The 26709-nt window shown below is 45.1% G+C and overlaps 1 protein-coding gene across 2 annotated transcripts in view; it reads left to right on the top strand.

The window, feature by feature from the left end:
- Positions 1 to 16806, top strand: part of LOC102452313 (butyrophilin subfamily 3 member A2) — a 51188-nt gene extending 34382 nt beyond the window's left edge. Inside the window, exons 14-17 of one of the 2 annotated variants that reach the window (XM_075914296.1) lie at positions 7402 to 7428; positions 8138 to 8435; positions 12386 to 12412; positions 13549 to 16806. In XM_075914296.1, coding sequence (XP_075770411.1) covers positions 7402 to 7428; positions 8138 to 8166 — 56 coding nt within the window. In that variant the 3' untranslated portion in view covers positions 8167 to 8435; positions 12386 to 12412; positions 13549 to 16806. Of the gene's footprint in view, positions 1 to 7401; positions 7429 to 8137; positions 8436 to 12385; positions 12413 to 13458 lie in introns of both variants that reach the window. The other variant, XM_075914295.1, reaches the window with a different exon arrangement.
- Positions 16807 to 26709: the final 9903 nt, after the last annotated feature.

Here is a 26709-nt window from a genome sequence, read left to right as displayed (position 1 = left end):
AATTTGTCAAACCCCTGCCTCTATGCAACCAACATGCAAGAAGGCTGACAGGAAATCCTTTATTCCTTTGAAGGACTTAGATTTTCTTTTCTCACATCCACAACCAAATTCCATGGTTATGGATACCAGTGTCTAATGACAAGGAGCATAAAAAGTTAGACTTATTCAGAAGAAATGTATACTCTTTGGCCACACTACAGCTGAGAATTGCTAACAATTCCAAACTATTTAGTGAAACATTACTTTGATAACTCCTCTAAATTTGTCGAGCTCATGAAGCACCTCCCAAACTTTAAAGGACCCATACTCAAATTGATTATTCATGAAGGGCATACCATTGCCCGTACAATCCTGCTGTCCTCAATAGACATAGCTGATATAGCAGCTACAGCAACTGCCACAGCAGTGGTAATGAGAACAGCCTCATGGCTCCTATCAACAGGAATGCCTAAGGAGCTCCAGTAGAAGGCTTGAGGACCTCCCCTTTGAGAAGCACAAACTCTTTGTAGCCAATACGGACAAGGTCCTTCACAGCAGCAAGAACTCTTGGATTACACTTTGGACACTGGGCATGTACATCCCTCCATACTGTCAAAAATAGGATTACATAACATTGGTTCAGTGCGTGCTAGAAATCATCCATATAGGCTATGTCATCCCCTTTACATTGCTTCCCCATCCCTTCCCTTCCCCCTTCCTCTTCAGGGACACCTCCCATGAGATCTCTTTTGAGACAAGAAATCAATCACCTCCTGCATCTAGGAGCAATAGAAAGGGTGTCAGATGCATTTCAGGTTTTTACTCCAAATAACCAGAAGGGAACACCATCTACTGGAAGGCATGGGATGCGTAGTCCTAGGGATGGGGGTTCTATGGCCACCACACCCAAAAGAAAACGATGGGTGGTGGTGGTTGGGGACTCCCCCCTAAGAGGCACTGAGCCATCCCTCTGCCGTCCAGACCTGGAATCTCGAGAGGTGTGCTGCTTACCGGGAGCTCGCATTCAGGATGTCACTGAGAGGCTTACCAAGATGATCAAACCTTCAGATCGCTACCCCTTCCTGCTTCTCCACATGGGAAGTAATGATACGGCCAAGAATGACCTTGAGCGGGTTACTGCAGATTATGTAGCGCTAGGAAGAAGGATCCAAGAATTCGGAGCGCAAGTGGTATTCTCCTCCATCCTTCCTGTTGAAGGGAAAGGACTGGACAGGGATCGTCGAATTGAGGATGTAAATGCGAAGTTGCGCAGGTGGTGTCGCAGAGAAGGCTTTGGTTCCTTCGACCATGGGACTCTGTTCTGGGCACAAGGATTGTTAGGAAGAGATGGGATCCACCTAACGAAGAGAGGAAGGAGCATCTTCGCGGGCAGGCTTGCAAACCTAGTGAGGAGGGCTTTAAACTAGGTTTGTCGGGGAACGGTGACCAAAACCCTGAGGGGAGTGGGAAAGTCGGATACCGGGAAGAAATGCGGAGAGGAAGAAGCAAGAAAGGAGGACCTCTGTTTCAAATGGAGAAGATAGAGCAATCAACTGGTTACCTGAAGTGTTTGTACACTAATGCGAGAAGCCTGGGCAACAAACAGGAAGAACTGGAGGCCTTGGCCCAGTTCAAGAAATATGATTTAATTGGGATAACGGAGACTTGGTGGGATGACTCGCATGACTGGAGCGCTGTCATGGAAGGGTATAGACTGTTCAGGAAGAACAGGCAGGGGAGAAAAGGAGGAGGAGTTGCACTATATTTAAGAGAGCACTACGATTGCTCTGAACTCCAGTATAAAGAGGGAGAAAAACCTGTTGAAAGTCTGTTGGTTAGGTTTAAAGGAGCAAACAACAGCAGTGATGTTGTGTGTTTGGTGTTTGCTACAAGCCACCGAATCAGGTGGATGAGGTAGATGAGGCTTTCTTCGGACAACTGAGCAAAGCTTCCAGATCGCAGGCCCTGGTTTTCGTGGGGGACTTTAATCACCCTGACATCTGTTAGGAAACCAATACGGCAGTACACAGGCAATCCAGGAAGTTTTTGGAGAATGTTGGAAACAACTTCTTGACACAAGTGCTGAAGGATCCGACCAGGGGCCGTGCACAGCTTGACCTTCTGCTCACAAACAGGGAGGAACTAATAGGGGAAGTGGAGGTGGGTGACAATCTGGGAAGCAGTGATCATGAGATGGTAGATTTCAGGATCCTGACCAAAGGAAGAAAAGAGAGTAATAAAATACACACTTTGGACTTCAAAAAAGCAGATTTTGACTCCCTCAGAGATCTGATGGGCAGAATCCGCTGGGATACTAACATGAAGGGGAAAGGAGTCCAGGACAGCTGGCAGTATTTTAAAGAAGCCTTATTGAAGGCACAGAAAGAAACCATCCCTACGCGTAACAAGAGAGGCAAACATGGTAGGAGACCGGATTGGCTTACAGGGGAAATCCTTGGTGAACTTAAGCACAAAAAGAAAGCTTACAAAAAGTGGAAACTTGGACAAATGACCAGGGAGGAGTTTAAGGATATAGCTCTAGAATGCCGGGGGGTTATCAGGAAGGCGATAGCGCAAATTGAATTGCGACTGGCTAAGGATGTGAAGGATAACAAGAAAGGTTTCTATAGGCATGTTAAGAAGAAGGTGATCAGAGAGGGTGTGAGGACCCTAATGGATGAAGGAGGTAACCCAGTGACAGATGATTTGGGGAAAGCTGAAGTACTCAATGCTTTCTTTGCCTCTGTATTCACGGACAAGGTCGGCTCCTGGACTTCTGCGCTAAGTGACACAAGATGGGATGAAGATGGACAGCCCTTGGTGGGTAAAGAACAGGTTAGGAACTATTTAGAAAAGCTAAATATACATAAATCCATGGGTCCTGTAGAAGCAGCCACCTAAACAGAGAGGAGCGTGTTTTTGCTTCGACAGTCCGGACTTAGTGCATCCGAGGGTACTGAGGGAGTTGACAAATATCATTGAGGAGCCTTTGGCTATTATATTTGAAAAGTTGTGGAGATCGGGAGAAATCCTGGATAATTGGAAAAAGGCAAATGTAGTGCCCATCTTCAAAAAAGGGAAGAAGGACAATCCAGGGAACTATAGGCCGGTCAGTCTTACCTCGGTCCCTGGAAAAATCATGGAAGGGATCCTTAAAAAATCCATATTGAGGCACTTGGAAGAAATGAAAGCAATTAGGAATAGTCAGCATGGATTCACAAAGGGCAAGTCGTGCCTGACCAATCTGATTAGCTTCTATGATGAGGTAACTGGCTCGGTGGACATGGGGAAGTCAGTGGATGTTATATACCTTGACTTTAGCAAGGCTTTTGATACGGTCTCCCACAATATTCTTGCCAGCAAGTTAAGGGAATGTGGATTGGATAAATGGATGGTAAGATGGATAGAAAGATGGCTAGAAAGCCGGGCCCAGCGGGTAGTGATCAACGGTTCGATGTCAGGATGGCGGTCGGTTTCTAGCGGAGTTCCTCAAAGTTCGGTTCTAGGACCAGTTTTGTTCAATATCTTTATTAATTACCTGGACGAGGTGATGGATTGCACCCTCAGCAAGTTTTTGGATGACACTAAGCTGGGGGGAGGGTAGATCGCTTAAGGGCAGAGACAGGGTCCATAATGACTTAGACAAATTGGAGGATTGGGCAACAAGAAATCTGATGAGGTTCAACAAGGACAAGTGTAGAGTTCTGCACTTGGGACAGAAGAATCCCAAGCATAGTTACAAGCTGAGGACCAACCAGTTAAGTAGTAGTTCTGCAGAAAGGGACCTGGGGGTTACAGTGGATGAGAAGCTGGATATGAGTCAACAGTGTTCCCTTTTAGCCAAGAAGGCCAATGGCATATTAGGTTGCATTAAGAGGAGCATTGCCAGCAGATCCCGAGATGTCATTATTACCCTTTATTCGGCTTTGGTGAGGCCACATCTGGAGTATTGTGTCCAGTTCTGGGCCCCCCACTACAAAAAGGATGTGGACACATTGGAGAGGGTCCAGCGAAGGGCAACCAAAATGATTAGGGGGCTGGAGCATATGATTTATGAGGAGAGGCTGAGGGACTTGGGTCTGTTTAGTCTGCAGAAGCGAAGAGTGAGGGGGGACTTGATAGCAGCCTTCAACTTCCTGAAGGGAGGTTCCAAAGAGGATGGAGAAAGGCTGTTTTCAGTAGTGACAGATTGCAGAACAAGGAGCAATGGTCTCAAGTTGTGGTGGGAGAGGTCCAGGTTGGATATTAGGAAAAACTATTTCACTAGGAGGGTAGTGAAGCACTGGAATGGGTTACCTAGGGAAGTAGTGGAGTCTCCATCCCTAGAGGTGTTTAAGTCTCGGCTTGACAAAGCCCTGGCTGGGTTGATTTAGTTGGAATTGGTCCTGCCTAGAGCAGGGAGCTGGACTTCATGACCTTCTGAGGTCTCTTCCAGTTCTATGATTCTATGATACTTCCTGAATCAGACGTACACAGGGGGCTGGAGACCCATACCAGATCTCTGTAAACTAAACAAATTCCTGCAGAAGCAAAAATTCAAGATGGCAACATTGGCTTTCATTATGCCGACACTAGATGAAGGGGACTGGCTCTCGACCTACAGGACACATACTTTTACATCACCATACATCTGTTACACAGATGGTACCTTCCATTCAAGTGAGGTGACAACTACTTCCAGTACAGAGTACTACCTTTTGGACTGCTCCACCCCAGCACTTCTCAAATCTCCTTGCTGCAGTCACCGACTACCTCTGCCAGCAAAGAGAAGTGATTTTTCCATACTTTGACAACTCTGGGTATGTCTACACTTGCAGCCTATTTCGGAATAGGGCTGCAAATGTAGGCATTCGGAATTGCAAATCAAGCCTGGGATTTAAATATCCCGAGCTTGATTTGCATCTTCCCGGCCAGGAGCCATTTTTTGAAATTTACAAATCTGGAATAACTGCCCGCATCTACTTGTGGCAGTGAAATGGGCATTCAAAATAAAGCCCTATTTCTAACTACCTGTTATTTTTCCTGCAATGAGGAACCATTGGTACAGATCACTTTGGATGCCTTTTTCCTGGGCAGGAGCCCACCATGCTATTCAGGGCAGATGTTTACCACACAACAACAGGGCGGATGCCCTGAACCACAGTCATTCCATGGACCATGAATGAGAACCACACCCAGCAGTGCTTGCTTACATCTTTCACTGCCAGGGATATCCATCAATAGATCTCTTTGCAGCCCCCAACAATTCGAAGTGTCCGCACTTCTGCTCAAGGACACAATTGAGTGATCTGTTATGAGGATCAGTTTCAGCCTGCTAACACCAAGAGGAGAACCACTTTCATTTCTGCAAGTAAGTGGCTCTGGTGGATGCCCTTCTGATGTATAGAAGAATGGATCTCATCATTCTGAGCATAGGGAATCTGACCTGTGGAACCAGATAGGAGACACACATGCAGGTAGAGTGTGGGGTTGGGTGTGAAGGAGTTCACTCCCATCCTGGAAGAAAATGACATGATGGGATGGAAGAGGATAAGATGGTGCAATGAACATCAAGTGACTTAAACTCCGTCAGTCTGGATCTTGCACAGGACTCTGGGAATGAGCAGGATGGGTGGAAAGGTATAATGTAGCAGCTCTTTCCAATGGGTTAGGCATACATTGCCAAGGGATCCTTTGCCCAGACCTGCCCAGGAGCAGAAATGTGGGCACTTGGCATTGTTGGGGGCTGCAAAGAGATCTACTGATGGATATTCCCAGCAGTGAAATATGGAAGAAAGCACCTCTGGGTGTGGTTCCCATGCGTGTTATCCAGGGATGCTATGCTCCAGACCCTGGACATTCACGGAGCTCTGGCTTTTTATGTAGCTAGGACACAATCATACCAGAAGTCCCCACAGCTCTTGATATCCATCACAGCACATTCAAAGGGCAACCCAATTTCCATCCAACAGATCTCCAAATAGATATCATCATGTATACTGTGATGCCATTCCCTTCATAACAAACTAGTGACCATCCCAAGGGCACATTCCACTCATGCTACTGCAACCTCCATGGCTTTCCTAAGCAATGTGGCCCATAAGGATATTTAGTGAGCAGCCACTTGGTTGTTGAACCACATCTATGCCAGGCACCATGCCATAGTACCTAAACTGGCAAAGGATATGGTGGTGGCTACAGCGGACCTATCTTCAGCCACCAAGCAGTGACTCTGATTCCACACTGAGTATTGTTTTGTAGTCACCAAAAGTGGAGCACCATGGGAACATGATCCAAAGAAGAAAAGGAAGTTACTCACCCTGTGCAGTAATGACTGTTCTTCAAGGTGTGTGTCCCCGTGGATGCTCTACGATTCTCCCTTTCGCCCTTCTCCTGGGAGTCTTAGTTACTCAGGCATAGATGAGGAACTGAAGGGGAGGGTCAGGCCTTGTGCACAAGGTGGCAAAGTGAGAGCAGTGTGAGGTGCTTTCCATGCTTGCATGGCCTGCTGACAACTGCTCAAAAAAACTCTGATCTGTGGCTCCGAGATGACCTGTCACCAACAATGGAGCATCCACTGGGACACACACCTCAAAGAACCCTTGTTACTGCACAGGGTGAGTAATTTCCTTTTGTCTCAGCTTCTCAGTACTTTCCTGTTCCTGCCCCTCCCCACACCGCTTAGTCTAAGCCTGGGCCTCAAACTAATGGTGTCTCCAAAGCCCTTTTCCCTCTATGTGAGCTTCACTCTGATGGGCCCACCACCCACATATTTCCACTGGAAGCCAAGACAGAACCTCATACCATATTTCTAGGGGTGGACAGTAAATCCCATACCACACAGCACCATGGAGCCCTTCCCCAGCTAACATCCTGCCAACCCTGCAGCTACACACTTGTTCAAATCAGCACCATGCCTAGAACTAGGAGGTCTGAGGCCTGGTGAGCCTGCATATTCTGGTGTGACACTCCTTCCCTCCCATTCCCTGCTGAGCTGGGGGTGCTACCCCCTCACTCCTCCAACTTCCTTCTACCTTCCTCCCTTTAGCATACTTGCTTGAACTAATTTACCACTCATCTGCCTGTCAAAACTGGAAGTGCCTTCCCAGCTGTACTGTTGATATATTCAAAGTGTGAATAAGCCCAGTCACTGTCCTCAGAATGAACCACAGGCTATGTCTACACGGGGTTCTTTTTCCATTTTTTTTCCAGAAGAGGTTTTTCCAACACTTGGACCATCTACATGGTGCCAAATGTGGGAAAAACCTCCTCTCTTGGAAGATCCCTTATAGCTCATAAGATGAGGAATACAGGGCTTCCAAAAGAATGCACCTGCTTTTTTGGAAACTGTTCTGAAAAAATGGACATGTTCCCTGGACGCGACAGGTAGTGTAGATATAGCCACACTGAACCAATGATGACCTTCTTTTCTCCTCTCCCCAGAGTGCCAGGAGCTGCGACAGAAGACTGGTAAGTTTATCCACCTCTTTACTAGAGCCCCTGGGCAGAGGCTCTTAGCCACACAAGGTGCTGAGTAGTTCTAGAAGCACCAACAGGACAAGGCTGAGGGAGCAGTTTGAGCCAAAAGTAGAGTCGTATTTTTTACTCCAGGCTCACGGCAGTACTGTGAGCTCCCTGCAGCAGACACAGGGTTTCATGTGCTCATGTCTGAATAGATAGAGAGGTATCACCTGGCATTTGACAAGCCAGTGCCTGGTTGAACAGAACTGGACCAGTTACTTTCTACAGATAATGGCTGGAGTGTAGGCTCTGCTGGGCTATTTCCCAGAGTATGACTCACGTTTCCATAATTTGATAAGAAGGTCAGATCCCAAATGTGAGCCCCAGTAATCAGCATGACCTTTCCCTAGGTATATCCAGATCATGTAGCTTTGATGGTCCAAAGGACTATTAGTAACATAGACAAGAGATTCCGCTTAGACAGAAGTTCCCTTAGAGCTGTATCAGGAACACGAGCCATGTTTTCCTTCAAGGTTAACTATTTTGCAAATGTCAGGGCTCCTGAATTTTAGTGCATTTCAATAACCACCAGCTCAGCTCCTATCATAGCTGCTGTTTTCTGCACTGGGGCTGGGAGTGTGGCTGTGGGGTGTCGTTCTGAGGCACAAAACATTACACTGGGCTGCTCTGACTAACCCTTTTGTCTTTTCCTTTTCAGTGCCTCAGAAGGGTTGGTTCTTCGGTTAGTGTCCCTGCGGGTGCTCCATTCACGGTGCACTAGCAACCTCTGCACCTTTGACTGGATATTTCTCAGAGCAGTTTCTTTGGAGCTCATGCATGTGTGCTAGTCAGCACATGTCTCCTGCCAGTTATATAGCACTGCATGGGCAAACCACCCTCAGTCCCTTCTGCACCATAAAACACCTTTGCAGAGAACTCCAAACCAGAAGGCACAGAGGGTGAATAGTGGAGCACCCACAGGGACACATCTCGAAGGACCACAGTTACTGCACTGGGTGAGTAACCATTTCTTCTTATAATCAGGGACTGAGATAATCCCTGAGTCTCAGCTTTTGCACGGCAATGTGATGGGAAAGTCAGCACATGCGCTGTATGAACTTCAGTTACTATCATTATTATCCCCCCATTCTCAGGACACAAACACGGCTGAGTTTGCAGCTCAGGTTTCAGTATTGTCCTTAACTAAGGAACGTGACTCTAGCATGTAGTGAATCACAGGACTTGGACAAGTCTGGACTCCTCCAGGACGTTTTGTGGATAAATCACAACTCTGACTTGAAAGTTCCTCCTACATAATGCAGGGTCCCATCATGCACACAGCTCTCGTGGGCTCTCTCTGTGCTCAACCACAGCCCCTAATATTTCAGATTTGGACTCCCACACACACCAGAGCACCTTAGTCACCTCTGTCAGAGCTCCTCAGTCACCTCCAGTAGCCCCCGGCTTTTCCACTGTGTAGCATTTCTGATGACTCTCAGTCCTGACTAGCAGCAAATGGTGGCATCACTCACCTACAAGCTATACAATTGTAGGGAACATTAAGGCTAAGATGGTGTCAGGGGGTTCACACCCCAGTGCGCCTCAGTGCCCCCCGACTGTCTCCATATAGCCCATCTCAGGGCAGAATACAGTCTGTATGGGTTGCTCATCATAGGCCTTTGGGCTTATCTCCGCAGCCCCCGCTTACCTAAGCCAGGCTGTAACCTGCCTCCAAGCCCGGGCCTTTCCTCCAGCCCCTCATCAGGGTAGCCTTAACTGGCCTTCTCCCAGCTCTAGCTGGCTAGCCCCAGCGGGTCTCCCTCCTGGGAGCTCCTGCTTCCTCCACAGCCAGCCCCTCACTGGCCTCTCTCTCTCCCAGCAACCTGGGCTTCTCTATATATACGTGCCAGCTGTGCTCATACTCGCCCTAATGAGTTCAGCTGGCTTCTCCCAGCCACTCGTGCAGTCCTGGGTCTTTGCCAGCTGGGCCCTCTCTAGCCCTAACTAGCTCCCGCTGGTCTCCTTTCTGCTAGCCCCGGCTCCGGGCCGGAGTCCTGGTATTAAAGGGCCAGTGCAGGGCAGGCGCCCTGTCACAGATGGGCTTCCCGAAAGACAGCTCTCACCACCAGGCATCAGCAGTTCCTCTAGGTCAGTGCTGCCCTGGACTATGAATGCTGCCCTCTGCACAGCATGACCTAACAAAACCCACATCTGCCAATGTCACTGGTAGGGACCCTGGAACTGAACTGTTCACGGGGTCCCCACTGGAAAAAAACCACCACTGCCTCCAGTGCCCTCCTATCTCAGCCCAGGACTTCCTGCCCCAGTCCTAGATGAGTTTTATTCCTCAGCCTCCAACTTCACCTTCCCTACTATTGCAGCCCTAAACTCCTCAGTTCTGTGCTGTTTCCCCTCCTAGTCTACACTTGAGCCTCTAATGAACAAGAACTTCCAAACTAAGCTCCTGCCATCCACTGAACCTAGAATTACACACTTCCTTGTGCAGATCAGCACCACAAAGGGATTGCACAGCACAGAAAGAGGAGGTTTTCAGGCTGTGTGACAGGCTGCTACCCAGCTCTGTTTAGGGATGATCTGTTTAAGCTCTGTTTAGGGATGATCTTGGGCTTTATTTTTTATAATTAACAACAGCTGTGTCGGGTGTCCTGTCACTTCTGAGACCCTTGGCTCATTTGGTGCAACTATACACCTGGGTAACACTAGTGCAGTAACAATAGGAGTGTGAAGTATCAGGGGTAGCCGTGTTAGTCTGGATCTGCAAAAGCGACAAGGAGTCCTGTAGCACCTTATAGACTAACAGATGTATTGGAGCATAAGCTTTCATGGGCAAAGACCCACCTCATCAGATGCATGTAGTGGAAATTTCCAGAGGCAGGTATAACTATGCAGGCCAGAATAAGGCTAGAGATAATGAGGTTGATTCAGCCAAGGAAGGTGAGGCCCACTTCTAGCAGCTGATGTGGAGGTGTGAACACCAAGAGAGGAGAAACTGCTTTTGTACTTGACTAGCCATTCATAGTCTTTGTTTAATAGGAGTGTGGCAAGAGCAGCAGCTCAGGGTGGTCATCCAAGTATGTACCCAGCAATTGGGGAAGGAGGGCGGGGGTTGTACATGAGTGGTTATCCCAAGCCTATGGCTATTCTGCTGCTTTTAGTGCACAGGCTCCAACAGAGCTAATATGTCTCTGTCTGCACAAACTGGGCAGCTCACTCCCAGCTGATGGCAGGGCTGGACCGAGCCATTCTGGCACCCCGGGCAGACAGGTTAATTGTACCCCAGGTTGGTACCCCGGGCAGACAGTCTGCGTGCCCCTTACAGCTGCCAAAGGCGCCCACCATAGGTTGTCGCCCTGGGCAGCTGCCCAGCTAACCCATGCCTTAATCCTGTCCTGGCTGTTGGGCAGATGTATGAAAAGTTTAGAACACATCTCACAATGGCCCACACTGAATCTGAGTCATGTGAGTCATCCCACTCCCACGGCAGCACTGGAGACACTGAAAAAAGAACAAATAGTCCTGCTGCACCTTAGAGACTACCTCTATCAGTTTCATCTAGCATGGACATTCTAATCGACTATTCTTTTCCCCCTTTTTTATTCTCCTCCTCCCTACCCATCCCCTCTCTTTCTCTGCTTATTTATTTGGAACTTGAACTCCTTAAACTCCATTCATCCAAAGAAGTGGGCTGTACCCAGAAAACTCAGGATACTGTCTTCATTTTTTGTTAGTCTCTTAGGCTATGTCTAGACGTCACCTCTCTGTCGACAGGGAGATGTAGATTAGGCACGTCGAAATTGCTAATGAAGCAGGGATTTAAATATCCTGCACTTCATTAGCATAAACATGGCCACCGCTTTTTTTGAAACAGAGCTTTTTTGAAGAAAAAAACCCAGCAATCTAGATGTGGATCTGTCGAAATTAAACCCTTTTTCAACAGATCCTGTATTCCTCAAAAAATGAGGTTTACAGGATCTGTCAGAAAAGGGTTTATTTTTGACAGATCCACGTGTAGACTGCCGGGTTTTTTTAAAAAAGCTGTTTCAGAAAAAAGTAGCGGCCATGTTTATGCTAATGAAGCATGGGATATTTAAATCCCTGCTTCATTAGCAATTTTGACGTGCCTAATCTACATCTCCCTGTCGACAGAGAGGTGAAGTCTAGACATAGTCTTAGATGCTGCAGGACTATTTGTTCTTTTTTCAGTTTTTCCAGTTACAGCCTAACTTGGCTACCACTCTGAAACCACAGCAGCACTGTGAGCTTTCTTCAGCAGACACAGCTTTACCAGCCCTTGTGCTTGAATAGACTGACAGGTGTCACCAGGCCTTTGATGATCCCATGACAATCATATAGTTTTGATGCAATGGGAGGAGCACCTGCTTTCTACAGATGACAGCTGGAGTGCATAGCTTTGATGCTCTTCAGGGTATTAGTAACTCAGAAAAGGAATTCTCCTTAGACAGAAGGGTTAAGAATATCAGACCTGAATAGCGATTCACACCCACGTCTTCCATCATGTTTAGATGTTTTGCAAATACCACCCAGGATTTGTATCCTACCAGTGCCCCTTTAAAATCTCCCACTCTGTGGGAGCAACTATAGCCAAACTACCTTCTCACAGGCCTCAGTTCTCCTCTGGGCAACTCTGGTGTAAAGTCAGATTCATTTCCCTGAAGCACATGCAGATATTGTGAATTTACAAGAGTCACTGAAAGCAAAATTTTCTCCAGGATGTTACAAACAGAAAATATAAAGGTGTCTATGAGAATTGGTTGTTGCTGTTAGCAGAGGTCTCAGGGGAAAGGGCCTGTTTTTGTGTCACATTTCATATTTCTCTGTTCCTTTCTATTTTTCAGTGATGCCTGTCCCAGAATGGCATCTCCCGTCAGAGTGAGTTTATTGTGTTTGCTGGCCCCTGACCTTGTTTGTTCTTCTTCCCTTGCAGGTTTCAGGAGGGCTCAGAGCTACACTGGTGAGTGGGGCTGGGAGGGTGAGCAGATGCTGCACTGTGCTTAGTGATATTGCCATTATGTAGCTGAGCTGTCAGAGGTGTGGGGTTGCCATGGGAACGGTGGGGTAGGTGGTGTGCTGGCTACAGAGCCATGGGGTTGGATTCTGAGAATGGCCCTGAACACGTTGTCCAGAGCTGTAAGTGTCACCTGTGGGCAACTCCCTGGCAACCCTCCATTCAGTTAGGGTATGTCTACACTACCCCGCTAGTTCGAACTAGCGGGGTAATGTAGGCATACCGCACTTGCAAATGAAGCCCGGGATTTGAATTTCCCGGGCTTCATTTGCATAAGCGGGGAGCCGCCATTTTTAAAACCCTGCTGGTTCGAACCCCGTGCAGCACGGCTACACGGGGCACGAACTAGGTAGTTCGAACTAGGCTTCCTAGTTCGAACTACCGTTACTCCTCGTGGAATGAGGAGTAATGGTAGTTCGAACTAGGAAGCCTAGTTCGAACTACCTAGTTCATGCCCCGTGTAGCCGCGCTGCACGGGGTTCGAACCAGCGGGGTTTTAAAAATGGCGGCTCCCCGCTTATGCAAATGAAGCCCGGGAAATTCAAATCCCGGGCTTCATTTGCAAGTGTGATATGCCTACATTACCCTCCTAGTTCGAAGTAGGAGGGTAGTGTAGACATACCCTTAGTCCTAATGCCCCATCCTAATCTCCCAGTGACCCTTCAGCATTGATCCATCCCCACCCTATTAGATACACCAACAGTCATACTCAGCCCTCCCTGTGCAGCCTGCAATCTTCACCACTTGGACACCTTCCATGTCCCGTCCCCCCCGAATCCTGCAGAGGGGGGAAGTGAGAGGATATAAGCAACCCAATCTCCCACTCCAGCTACCCCCATCTCCTCACCAACTCTGGGGCCAGGCCCAGCCACAGGCCTGAAGCTCTCTGGTCCCTTTGCTCTGTCTTTTCTGGCTGGAATCTCTCTCCTTCTGGGTCATGGAGTCCCTGACTGACCCCTGGCTAAAAAGGCTGTTCTGGTTTCTCTCCCCAGGTTCTGTCAGCATGAGCCAGGCTGAAAACACCCTGAACTCATCATGTCTGAGAATGGTAGAAAAGTCCAACATGACACTTCAATTTTCAGGTCTGAAACTCCATCTGTTGAATCCTCCCTTGGGACAATGGGAATCTTGGAAAGAAAAATGCACAGAACTTGACTTCAGATAGGATATCTGGGTCAGACTCTTGCTCCAGGGATACCAAGGCCAGGAAATTTGACAGCGGTATCGTAGGTAAAAGCTGACACCTGGGAAAGATCCTTGATTAATAAGCAGGCTTACACTTCATATTTCTAACTTCATGTACATGGAAGATATCTGCCCACTGTGATGTAACTGGGTTCTGATATGACCATACAAAACACTGTTTCAACCACTGTTACATGTTTGCACTAAATCTTGCTCAAAGTGTGAAAATTGAAGTATCTACTGAAAGCCTATGACTCGCTGATTCTGTTTATATATGTATGTTTTTTCTATTTGAAGTTATCAGCCTTAGCTACATACTTGTATTTCAAATGTTTGCTTCTGGGAGATATCAACAGGTTTTGCTGACCTACTGTGAAAAAGTGGCCAGGCAAGTGAATCTGAGTACAATGGACCTTTAATTGGTGCCAATCCACAACGGAGGAACTTTCCTGTGATCCTTCAGACCAGCATGTACCATGGTTACTTACCTAGGAAAGGATTGTGTCATGCATGTACGAGTGACTTGCTCATGTGACAAACGCCATCTTGGACATACTTTCACACAAGGAAAACAATGGAATTCTCTTCACACGGGCAAGGGTATAAAGAGGATTGTGGGAATTCCTCCATCTTGGTCTTCATTCTAGCTCCTCACTTCAGAAGCCTCTTTGTTATGAACTGAGCCGGAAAGGACTGATAACCCACCCTAAAAGAGGAAGTATTCCAGAGACTTTAAAGATAGCACATTATTCCATCTCTACTACAAGCTTGCACCAACAACTTTATAACCGGCGTATATCATTTGTTTCCTGTAATAATTTTACTTATCAATCTTTTCTTTCTCTCCTTTATGAATAACCATGTAGATTTTAGATTCTAAAGGACTGGCATAGTGTGATCTTTTGGATAAGATCTGACGTGTAAATTGATCTGGGAATGTGGCTGGTCCTTTGAGATTGGAAGAACCTGATCAGATTTGTTGAGAATGGTTTTCATAACATATCATCTGTCTAAGGAGTGCTATAGGTTGTGGCATGGGAGAAACTGAAATGTCTAAGGGGGTTGCTTTTGTGATTCCTTGCTGGCCAGTGTACAAAGAGCAGTGTTCTTCGTTGCTGGTTTCATGTACCCTATATTGAGGAACCCCAGTTTTGGGCAGTAAGAAGCCCTGTTTCTAACCAATTTGTGCTATTTTGACCATCTTAGCGATGCACCCTAGAATCTCTTATATTTTGCATGCTCACACGCACACACACATGCACAGAATCTACACATTTAGAGACTACAAAATCTTGACTGGTAGGTTGCTTGCTCTGTTTTACATAAATCGTATTTGAGTTATATATATTCAAAACATATTTCCATAAAAATTATGGGGCACTGTGTCACACCTCTCCCCTGAATTCACTGTTAGAGGGTTGGACAGTGTCTGATGGAGGGGCAGTGTGCTCAGAAATTCTGTTTGGTTTTAGTTACACATTACCCAATATCATTAAACTCTGTGATGCTATTATAAGTGTCTTTCCAGAGTTCTAGCTTCCTGTCCCCCTAGTGAGAAAAATTTTCTGGGGTGTAGGACTGCCCCCAGAATGCAAACAGCAAGGTCATCATCTTTAAAAGTGTAGGTACCTTGGCTTTTAGCCACCAACACCATAAGTTGGCGTGCCTCAGTTACCCCTTTCACACAGTAGTGTAGATTTCCTATACCCTCACTATTATATCCAGCGCTAAAACTGTTCTCAGGTATTAGCTTAGAAACTGAATGCTTATGTGAGTCTCTTGTCCATATCCCTAGCATGTACAATTGCTTTCCGCAATAATCAGATGTGACACATTGTTTCAAGGGTTGCCTCTGGGAGGCAATGCTTCCCCTCTCGCCATCCCAGAGCCTGAGCATAGAAGAGAAACTTTTAATGAAAAGGGAGGGAAGTAACTTGGTATTATTTTGGGAAAACCATACAAATAGCATGCAGAAACATAAACCATGACTAAGAGTCCCTTCAGGTAGTTAAAGGCTGCTATCAAATCCCTCCTCCTGCAGATGAAATCCTGCCCAAATCCCTAAGTTTCGCCTTCTTAGGTCATGTGCTCCTGCCTCCTAAACATTTTTGTTGCCCTCTGCTGCACCCTTTCCAAAGCGCCCACATCTTTTCTGTAGTGGGGGCCCCAGAACTAGATGCAATGCTACAGATGTGGCCTCACCAGTGCCAAATAAAGGACAATAATCAGTTCTCTATATTTAGGGTCCTCCTAGTGCACCCTAATATGCCATTAGCCTTCTTGGCTATGAGGGCACACTGTTGACTCATATCCAGCTTCTTATCCACTGTAATCCACAGATCCTCTTCTGCTGAACTGCTCCTTAGCCAGTCAGTCCGCAGCCTATAACAATGCTTGGGATTCTTCCGTCCCAAGTACAGGACTCTCCACTTGTTCTTGTTGAACCTCATCAGATCAGTTCTTATGGAGTCTGTCATTAGCTTTTTTATTGAAACAGTGGGGAGATACAGATTGAACCAGTTTTACAGCTCATGCTTGAAGGGCATTTAGCCTGACTCAGACTATGTCTATACTACAGCTGTGTCTAGACTGGCCACTTTTTCCGGAAAAGCAGTTGCTTTTCTGGAAAAACTTGCCAGCTGTCTACACTGGCCGCTTGAATTTCCGCAAAAGCACTGACGATCTCATGTAAGATTGTCAGTGTTTTTGCGGAAATACTATGCTGCTCCTGTTCGGGCAAAAGTCTTTTTCCAAAAAACTTTTGCGCAAAAGGGACAGTGTAGACAGCAGAGATTTGTTTTCCACAAAAAAGCCCCGATCGCGAAAATGGCGATCAGGGCTTTTTTGCGGAAAAGCACCTCTAGATTGGCCACGGATGCTTTTCCGCAAAAAGTGCTTTTGCGGAAAAGTGTCCTGCCAATCTAGATGCGCTTTTCCGAAAATGCTTTTAATGGAAAACTTTTCTGTTAAAAGCATTTCCGGAAAATCATGCCAGTGTAGACGTAGCCTACAAGTTTTTCTTGGGAAAAGGTATTCAACTTGTGCTCTGCATTCTGTATATATGGCTATGCCAATTCTCTTCCAGAATTTGATCTGAGGAAGTGGGTCTGGCCCACAAAGGTTCATCACCTAATAAACCATCTTGTTAGTCTTTAAAGTGCTGCATAGTCCTCTCTTTTGTTTCAGCAAGATCTGACTAACACGGCTATATCTCTATGGGTATGTCTACACTACCCTCCTAATTCGAACTAGGAGGGTAATGTAGGCATACCGCACTTGCAAATGAAGCCCGGGATTTGAATTTCCCGGGCTTCATTTGCATGAAGCCGGCTGGCGCCATTTTTAAATGCCGGCAGTTCGAACCCCATGCCGAGTAGCTAGTTCGGATTAGGCTTCCTAATCCGAACTAGCTGTACTCCTCATTCCTCATTCCATGAGGAGTACAGCTAGTTTGGATTAGGAAGCCTAATCCGAACTAGCTACTCCATGCCATGTGTAGCCGCGTGGCATGGGGTTCGAACTGACAGCATTTAAAAATGGCGCCGGCCGGCTTCATGCAAATGAAGCCCGGGAAATTCAAATCCCGGGCTTCATTTGCAAGTGCGGTATGCCTACATTACCCTCCTAGTTCGAATTAGGAGGGTAGTGTAGACATACCCTATTACTACTCTGCATTTTGGGTACCTTTTGCCAATTATTTTATCAGAAGAGACTTTTCTGACATTTAGCCCATCTAGACCAGGCCAAATTTTGGAGAAAAAACCCCTCTTTCAGAAGCCCCCTTCTTCTTCCTAGAACAAGGAATACAGGGGCTTCCAAAAGAGCATGACTGTTCTTCCTCTAAAAAAAAGTGTAAGAGCAAACACGTTCCCTGGATGTGGCAGAGTTTTTTCGAGATACTTTTGATACCCTGAAAAAACCTCACAATCTAGTCATACCCTCTGATTCCTGAAGGAAGACTGAAATAATTGGGCTTGCTTAGTTTGGAAAGGAGAAGACTGACAGGGGACATGATAGCATGCATGCGTGCCTGATTTGTTTTCACATATGCAATCATCTGTAACCTGAAGAAAGGCTGTGTGTACGCTTGAAAGCATATTTATCTTACAAACAGAAGTTGTTTCATTTAAAAGTATTACCTTGTCCACCTTGTCTTTAATTTGTGTTTACCCATTTTCAATATATGCAGTCTCATTTGGATTTTTAAAAAACATTTTCCACATTCAGTTCTTTAAGATCTACTATAATTTTTAGAGTTTGCCTGTTTGTTTCTTTGATCAGGAATTTCTCCTAAAGACCATAAAATTCAGGATGCAACTTCCTCTTATAATTACTTAAAGCAAAGTCAGGGCTTGCTAGGAAAATGGGATGTGTCTGGAAAATGGGATTGCATCTATTAAAACCAAACAGAAAAGGAACAAAAATAATTAAATAAAAAACTGACATAACTGATGGAATGTTGAAAGAAACTGAACCAAGATGAGCCAGAAAAAATAGGATGATCCTGGAATAGAATCATAGAATCATAGAATCATAGAGCTGGAAGAGACCTCAGGAGGTCATCAACTCCAGCTCCCTGTCCGAGGCAGGCTTGCTTCTCAATGAAACTTACGGAAAACAAATAATTTGAAAAAAATTGGAGCAGTGCTCTATTTTGGCACAGTTCAATCAATGCATATGGTTTGAAAACTAGAAGAACATGTGATTGGAAACAAATTGGCTATACCTTTTGTGTTGTTAAAACAGCAAATGATAAGTTTCTAGGGATGAATGAAAGTATACTTGACAGAATTCCTATTTTAAAAACTTTACAAACATTAAATGGACAAATTGGCACAATCTCTTTTTAAAGAAATATTAAATAAAAATTAATACTGTATTTTTGAAAAATACAGTCACTTAAGCAAAGCATATTCATTTTCTTTTATTATAAATTGGTAAATCTGATAGAACTATATATTTATACAGGAGATTACCAAAAACTACATTTCATCATTGCTGAAAGTTTAATATCAGAGGGTATGTCTACACAGCAAAGTTATTTCAAAATAACTTTCCTAGCATCTACACAGCCAAACCACTATTTCGAAATTAATTCAAAATAGTGGAGCATTTATTTCGAATTTGGTAAACCTCATTCTACAAGGAATAACACCAAATTCAAAATAGCTATTTTTAAATAAGTGCCATGTAGACACTTATTTTGAAATAGGGGGCCTCCAGCCTTCCCAGGGTGCCACTCCAGCCTCAATAAAGAACACTCCTCTACCTCCGTCCTCCCTGGAGCTCTTAAAGGGGTTGACTCTGTCCACAGTGCCTGTGCCAGCTTCAAGCCTGCCAGCCCAGAGCCAGCAGTCACTGCCCCTGACCCAGTGGCCCCAAAACATGAGCCAGCAAGCCACTGGCAGCCAGCCCTCCACCGATTCCCCAGGAGCAGCCTGCCAGCTCCCAGGAGACCGCCAGGGCTTGGAGAAGGCAGGTTTCTTCCTGATCCAGGGTGGAAATCATGGACTTTATTCAGGTTTGGGGGGATGCCCCCAATGTCCATGATCTCCGCACTAGTTGGAGGAACGCGTCCATCTATGGCAGGATAGCTGCCAGCCTGGCCACCAAAGGCCACATGCGAACCCAGGAGCAGGTTTGCATGAAAGTCAAATTGGTCCGGCGAGACCCCCAACCCTGAGCACTGAGCTTCTCCTCCCCCTTCTTCCCCTTGCTTCCCCCTTCCAGCTCCCTCCTCCCAGGTTTCCCCCTCCCCTCTCTCACCCTCTCTTCTCCTCTCTCCCACCTCCTTTTTCCTGTCTCCCCAGAGTTTCATTCCCTCCCCCCCAGTTTTGTTAAATAAAGAGAGTTTGTGTTCATGAAAATACATGTATTTTATTTTACATCAGGAAGGGGGGATATGGAGTAGTAAGTTGAAGGATGTGGGGGAGGAATGAGGCACAAGACCCCAGTGGGGCAGGCCAGGGAAACTGTTAGTGCGCCTCAGAGTGGAAGCTCTCCCGCAGGGTCTTCTAGATACTGACAGCCCCCCCGATGGACCTCCCGGATGGCAGCCTGCAGCAAGTGTAGCCAGGCTTGCAGCAACGCATCCACGAGAAGCACCAGAGTGCCATGGGGCAGCTCGGCTCCATGTTTCAGAGTGCAGTGGTGTCCCAAGTGAGGGCAACCAGAGCATACAGAGACAAAATGCTTTGCTGTCCCTCATGGAAGTAGACAAGCAAGCAGGGAAACCAGAGAACTGGCTGTTCCAGGGGGTCTCTTTAAGCACAGACCTCAGATAGCCTCAGGCAGCAGCTCCACATAATAAGTCCTGACCTGGTGCCCTGCTGGAACTGGTTCAAGCCAGCCTTAAATGCAATTCAGCATCACTCAGTGTGGATGTGCTATTTCAAAATAGCAAAATGCTTTTTTGAAACGCATTTTGTGTGTAGACTCATTATTTTGAAATAACACTGTAGTGTAGACATACCCAGAATTATTACAGTTATCACAAAGACCTACGAATGATGAAAATATATTAAATAACTAACATGGAATAACACAAATTCCAATGACCAGAAATAAAATTAATTTAATCCAGGATCCCATTTTCATACGATGTGTATTACATATACATATCTTCTTTGGTTCTGCATTTTTATTAGTGGAAATAGAAGATAGCAGCAAATATATATATTACACAGAGAGGGTGTGTCTAGACTACAGGGTTTTGTCGACAAAACTATACTTTTGTCTATTCTACTGCTGAGTTCTGTCGACATAACGTCGAGGAATAACGCTTTTTGTTGACAGAGTTCTGAGTCAGAAGGCGTTATTCTGTTGACAGAGTTCTGTCAACAGAAGGCATTATTGCATCTACACTGTCCTTTGCATCTACACTCTCATGTTGACAAAGTGGCTTGCTTTGTCAACAAAACTGGCTATAGTCTAGACTCTCTTTGTCGACAGAAGCTTTGTCAATAGTATCTGTTGACAAAGCCTCTGTCGACAAAAGCCTGTAGACTAGATGTACCCAGATAGACAAACATGGACACTCACAAATCACATTAAAAGAACTTGCAAAGTCAAGCACACAAAAATAACCCCTTCTGCATATGCATGATGAGTCACTCTTCAGTTACATGATCACATATTGTGTTTCATAGGACTCCTATAACTTTCAATGTGCTGGCTATCAAGTGCCCATACCCCCACTTCCATGTTATTTTTGCCCAGTGCCTTGGAGCTGCCCACAAGGAGTCTCCTGTTTGCTGTACAAGTCAAGGGATACAGAAGAGGGGGGTAGTAGATCCTGGACTGGCTTACATTCAAAAACTGATCTTGAGCTTGAAAAGGTTGGAGACCACTGCTCTGGATGATTTCTTTGCTGATAGCAGGGAGCAGGGGACAGCAAGGGGACTACTCCATACTCAGAACTGATTGTTAAAGTATCACGTAGACCAGTGTAAAGATGGAAAATGAAAGTACAAACTTCACCAACAATAAACGATCTCTGTTAAAGTTCAAAAGTTCATCAAAGACACACAGTTTTATCTACAGCAGAAAGACAGCCATTAATATTACTGTACTGATATTCAGGGTACTGCTGCAGTGACTTGGTGAAAACTATACTAATTTTTCTAAAAATTAGAAAACAGTTTTGCCAAGTGTAGGAGATGGATAGGGAACTTGTGAACATCTCCTTTATTTGCTCTGACTGGCTCTCAGCATCTGGATTAGGCTTCAGATCTTCTAGCATACCCAATTTCCCTCCACTTTGTTTACTTTTCTAATTTTTACCAAAAGCAGGTGGGTTCTGACCATTGGTACCAACCATGTTCCCCGAAATCTTGGAATGGATGAGATGTGGGATTCAAAAGTATTTCTGTAGTTCATTCTGAAAAAAAAACCAACCCTCGAATAAGTAGCGTAATGCCATTGAGTTGAGCCAGTAATTTCATAATATAAATAAGGGATTCACGTGATGTGACAATTTGCAGACTATATACAGTTTACGAATTCTGATTTTGCAAAATTTAAATTTAAAAACCAGGTTTTAATTAGATTGAATTGTCTTTCTCTGGCCAGATTTGAAATTAAATTTTTTATTTGATTAAAGACCATATGAGCACAGACTCCCTAATAGCTTGTAGCAGGCCTATAATACATGCAGGCCACATGTCATTATCATCATTATGTTCCTGTTATGCTTCTAACCTTCATTCCTATAGTTTTCTGAAAAAATCCTCCAATGCTTTCCCAGTTATGAACTAGGGTTGTCTGGTCAGCTTCCAAAGCTCTTTGCTGTGGGTTTGTTTGTTTGTTTGTTTGTTTGTGGGGGAGGCGACCTTCATTTATTTGCCTCAAGTGTCCATCTTATTGATACTCTGGGTGGTGGATCAGTTTCCATCCAAAGCACCTGGCCAATCATCTCCGATGTCTCCTGGCAATGATGGGGCTCAGATCTTCTTGGATGCACTGGGTAAGTAGATCTTGATCTGAAATTATTCTGAGTCAAAAGAGACAGAATTTTTGTAAGGTGGGCCAGAGGTGAACCCCTTTTAAATCACACAGCCTATCAACAGCCTATAGAATCAGATGAACTCCTTTTTAAAAGACAGTGCAAACAAGGCACAATTGCATCTCTGATAATTTTGCTTTTCGCATGTAACTTAGGTATTTAAATGTGTTTCTTCCCTTGTCAGTCCCCCTTCCCCTCCATGCATCTACTCTATTCTGGTCCAGTTTGTATACTATATTTGATGGATTGAATTCTGAGGGTAGTAGATCTAAGGGTAAGAATTTTCAGTCTTTAGGACTGATTCCTCACTCATTTATACCAGTTTTACAGGGCTGGCCTTACCATGAGGTGAACTGAGGTGGTCGCCTCAGGTGCCAGACTGTGGCGGGTGAGAGGGAGGCCAATAGGACTCAGAGTATAGAAAATTGTGTCTGCAGCTGGTGCATATTTGCATATAGGGGCATCATTTGAGCTTCCCGCCTCAGGTGCCAGAATGTTGTGGGCAGGCCCTGCAGTTTTATGGCAGTGAAACTCTACTGAAATCAGTATAATTGTATGGATGTAAAACTGAGGCTAAAAGATGACTTTGACCCCCTTTGTAGATGAGGAAACCAGCACAGTGACTTGAATAATGCATGGATACAAAAGCCAAGTTATTGTTTGATCTGTAAGCAGAACAAAACTATCCTCTAATTATGGCTATGTCTAGACTGCAGGCTTCTTTCGAAAGAGCCTCTTTCAAAAGATCGCGTCTAGACTGCAGGCGGATCTTTCGAAAGAGAAATCCGCTTTTTCGAAAGAGAGCACCCAGCGAGTCTGGATGCTCTCTTTCGAAGACGGCCTCTTTACATTGAAGAACGCCTTCTTTCGAAAGAGGAACTTTCGAAAGAAGGCGTTCTTCCTCGTGAAATGAGGTTTACCGCCATCGAAAGAAAAGCCGCGTTCTTTCGAAATAATTTCGAAAGAACGCGGCTTGAGTCTGGACACAGGGGAAGTTTTTTCGGGAAAAGACTACTTTTCCCGAAAAAACCCCTGAGTCTGGACACGGCCTATCTGAGACTGCTTCATTAGGCATAGTATTTAATGTTGATTTTTATATTAAAAATGGGCACATCTGGACTCATAATACAATTTTTGGCATATTTTCAATCCCCCTTTCTTTATGTATTTCCCACATGCCAATGTAATTTCTGGATACATACACTTTTGGTGTGGTGGTCACTTTACATTTTCATTTAATTTGTATGGGGTGCATTAGGAATGCTTGTCTGTGTTTTCTTTCCCCACACACTCAGAACAATTTGAAAATATAAGTTTAGAAAAAATAAAGTGTTTTCACAATAATTTTTGTATTTAGTTAGGTCCATTTTAAGTTTTGTTGGGTAAAAAGAGGATTAAAGTGTTAAGACATAAATAGCTTAACAGGACTTCTTAGAAAAAAATGTAGTTGCATGGCTTTGGAAAAAAAGGCATTACATATTAGTAAAAGAAAATGTATTTGTAAAAAACTATTTTTATTCATTTAGGCTATTTTGAAATATAGCTTCAATGACAGACATTTTTAGAGAAAAGTACCTATTTTTTAAAACAAAGGCATTGCACATTAACAATAGAATATGCAGGTCTGCGAGTACATTTTTTAGCAGGCTGGCTGGCAGGCTGTCTCAGTCTTATGCCAAGTCTCGGCAGAAACCTCTGCTGCAGCTTTGCACAAAAAGTATTCTAGGAGCCGGTGGGCAGACAAGCTCTTAAATTACTTTTATGTACAGCTGCAGTGGGATAGCTGCTGGGACCTGGCATGAGCTGGGACTGATCCAGCTTGCCTGCCCTCCAACTCCTAAATAACTTTTATTGCAGAGCCACAGAGGGGGTAACTCCGAATATGTGGAGCAAGCTGGGACTGAATGAGCCTGCCTACTCACTGGCTCCCATGCTATTTTCAATGCAGAACTGCTTACTGGATAATGCACACAATTTTACATCCCTAATTTACAAATAGGTAGGTGAACATAGTATATTTATGCATTAATGGCTATTAGAGAGAATGAGCAGGGATCCCAAACAATGCTCTGAAATGTCCTAACCTTTGCCAGAAGCTGGGAATGGACAACAAGGGATGGATTACTACATGAATATCTGTTTTGTTCTTTCACCTCTGAGGCAACTGGCATTGTCCACTGTAAGAAAACAGGGCACTGGGCTAGATGGACCATTTGTGTGACCCTGTATGGCTGTTCTTATGGTTTTAAGAAATGTTTCATTTTACTTTAAAAAAAAATTTTAAATTTGGTACAAAATATTTTATTAGCAGTCAAGCTATACTAGCATGTTTTATACACAATCTAAACATGACACTTAAAAGAAACATTATGCAACAAAGATACACCTGTGTAATAAACCAGTTAGAAAGGTTCCATTATTTTTTGTTTGCATATGTGGCATAGAAAGAAAAAAAACTGTAAAAATAGTATTAAATGTGGAGAAATAAGTTCCTGCCCATCTGACAGTACGCGTTCTGCACCCTGTGATTTCCCAAGATGGCTACCTCAGCAAATGGATCATGATGGGAAAATCTGGACAGTGACAGGCATGGGCTCAGTGAAAAGAAATGAGAGCAATGAGCTTAAACTGCAGCAAGGGAGATGTAGGTCCATAGAATCATAGAATCATAGAACCATAGAGCTGGAAGAGACCTCAGAAGGTCATCAAGTCCAGCCCCCTGCTCTAGGCAGGACCAATCCCAATTAAATCAACCCAGCCAGGGCTTTGTCAAGCCAAGACTTAAACATCTCTAGGGATGGAAACTCCACTACTTCCCTAGGTAACCCATTCCAGTGCTTCACCACTCTCCTAGGGTACGTCTAAACTACATGCCTCTGTCGTCAGAGGCATGTAGATTTGTTGTTTTGGCAAAGTCAAATGAAGTCGCAATTTAAATGATTGCCGCTTCATTTAAATTTACATGGCTGCCGCGCTGAGCCGACAAACAGCTAATCAGCTGTTTGTCCGCTCAGCGCGCTAGTCTGGACGCTCCCCTGTCGACATCAAAGCCCTTTGTCGGCAGCCCCGGTAAACCTCATCCCACGAGGAATAACGGGGCTGCCGACAAAGGGCTTTGATGTCGACAGGGGAGCGTCCAGACTAGCGCGCTGAGCGGACAAACAGCTGATCAGCTGTTTGTCGGCTCAGCGCGGCAGCCATGTAAATTTAAATGAAGCCGCGATCATTTAAATCGCAGCTTCATTTGACTTTGCCTATGTGTCTAATCTACATGCCTCTGACGACAGAGGCATGTAGTCTAGACACAGCCCTAGTGAAATAGTTTTTCCTAATATCCAACCTGGACCTTCCCCACCACAACTTGAGACCATTGCTCCTTGTTCTGCCATCTGTCACTACTGAGAACAGCCTCTCTTCATCCTCTTTGGAACCTCCCTTCAGGAAGTTGAAGGCTGCTATCAAATCCCCCCTCACTCTTCGCTTCTGCAGACTAAACAGACCCAGCTCCCTCAGCCTCTCCTCATAAATCATATGCTCCAGCCCCCTAATCATTTTGGTTGCCTTCCGCTGGATCCTCTCCAATGCGTCCACATCTTTTTTGTAGTGGAGGGCCCAGAACTGGACACAATACTCCAGATGTGGCCTCACCAGATCCGAATAAAGAGGAATAATGACATCTCTGGATCTGCTGGCAATGCTCCTCTTAATGCAACCCAATATGCCATTAGCCTTCTTGGCTACAAGGGCACACTGTTGACTCATATCCAGCTTCTCATCCACTGTAACCCCCAGGTCCTTTTCTGTAGAACTACTACTTAGGTTGGACATTAGGAAAAAGTTCCTAACTGTCAAGGTGGTTAAACACTGGAATAAATTTCCCAGGGAGGTTGTGGAATCTCCATCTCTGGAGATATTTAAGAGTAGGTTAGATAAATGTCTATCAGGGATGGTCTAGACAGTATTTGGTCCTGCCATGAGGGCAGGGGACTGGACTCGATGACCTCTCAAGGTCCCTTCCAGTCCTAGTATTCTATGATTCTATGATTTTAAGAGGGAAGGTGTGTCTCTCTGAGCAGATGGGCCAAAGCCTTCCCCTACACTGCCCCAAATCGCTGCTGCCTCCTGTGCTGCTCTGTCCCGCCACTGAACCTGGTTCTCATTGCTGTAGGTCAGTGAGGTTTTACTCTCCACTTCCCTTATTCTGTGTGTGTGCTGTGGGGAGAACTGCTCTCCCCAACATAGCACTATCCACACCAGCAGTTAGATCACTGTAACTTGCATTGCTCAAGATGGTGGAAAGCCACTATCCTGAGTGACTTAAGCTACACAGAAATAAGGGCTAGTTTGGACAGGCCCTCTGAGGACTTTCTCAACAATTACTCTGTGTAAACTTAAAAGCTTGTCTCTTACCAATAGAAATTGAACCATTCAAAGATATTTCCTCGGGCACGTTGGCCCAGAGTTAATTATTAAATAGATATTATACAAAACCCGGAAAAAAGTCTATGAAGGAGAGGCAGTCACAGAAGAAAAAAAAGTTTTATTCCAAAACACA

The sequence above is a fragment of the Pelodiscus sinensis genome, chromosome 33 (assembly GCF_049634645.1).
Source record: "Pelodiscus sinensis isolate JC-2024 chromosome 33, ASM4963464v1, whole genome shotgun sequence".
In the NCBI taxonomy this organism is placed as follows: domain Eukaryota; kingdom Metazoa; phylum Chordata; order Testudines; family Trionychidae; genus Pelodiscus; species Pelodiscus sinensis.
This window is presented reverse-complemented; position numbering and strand designations above follow the sequence as displayed.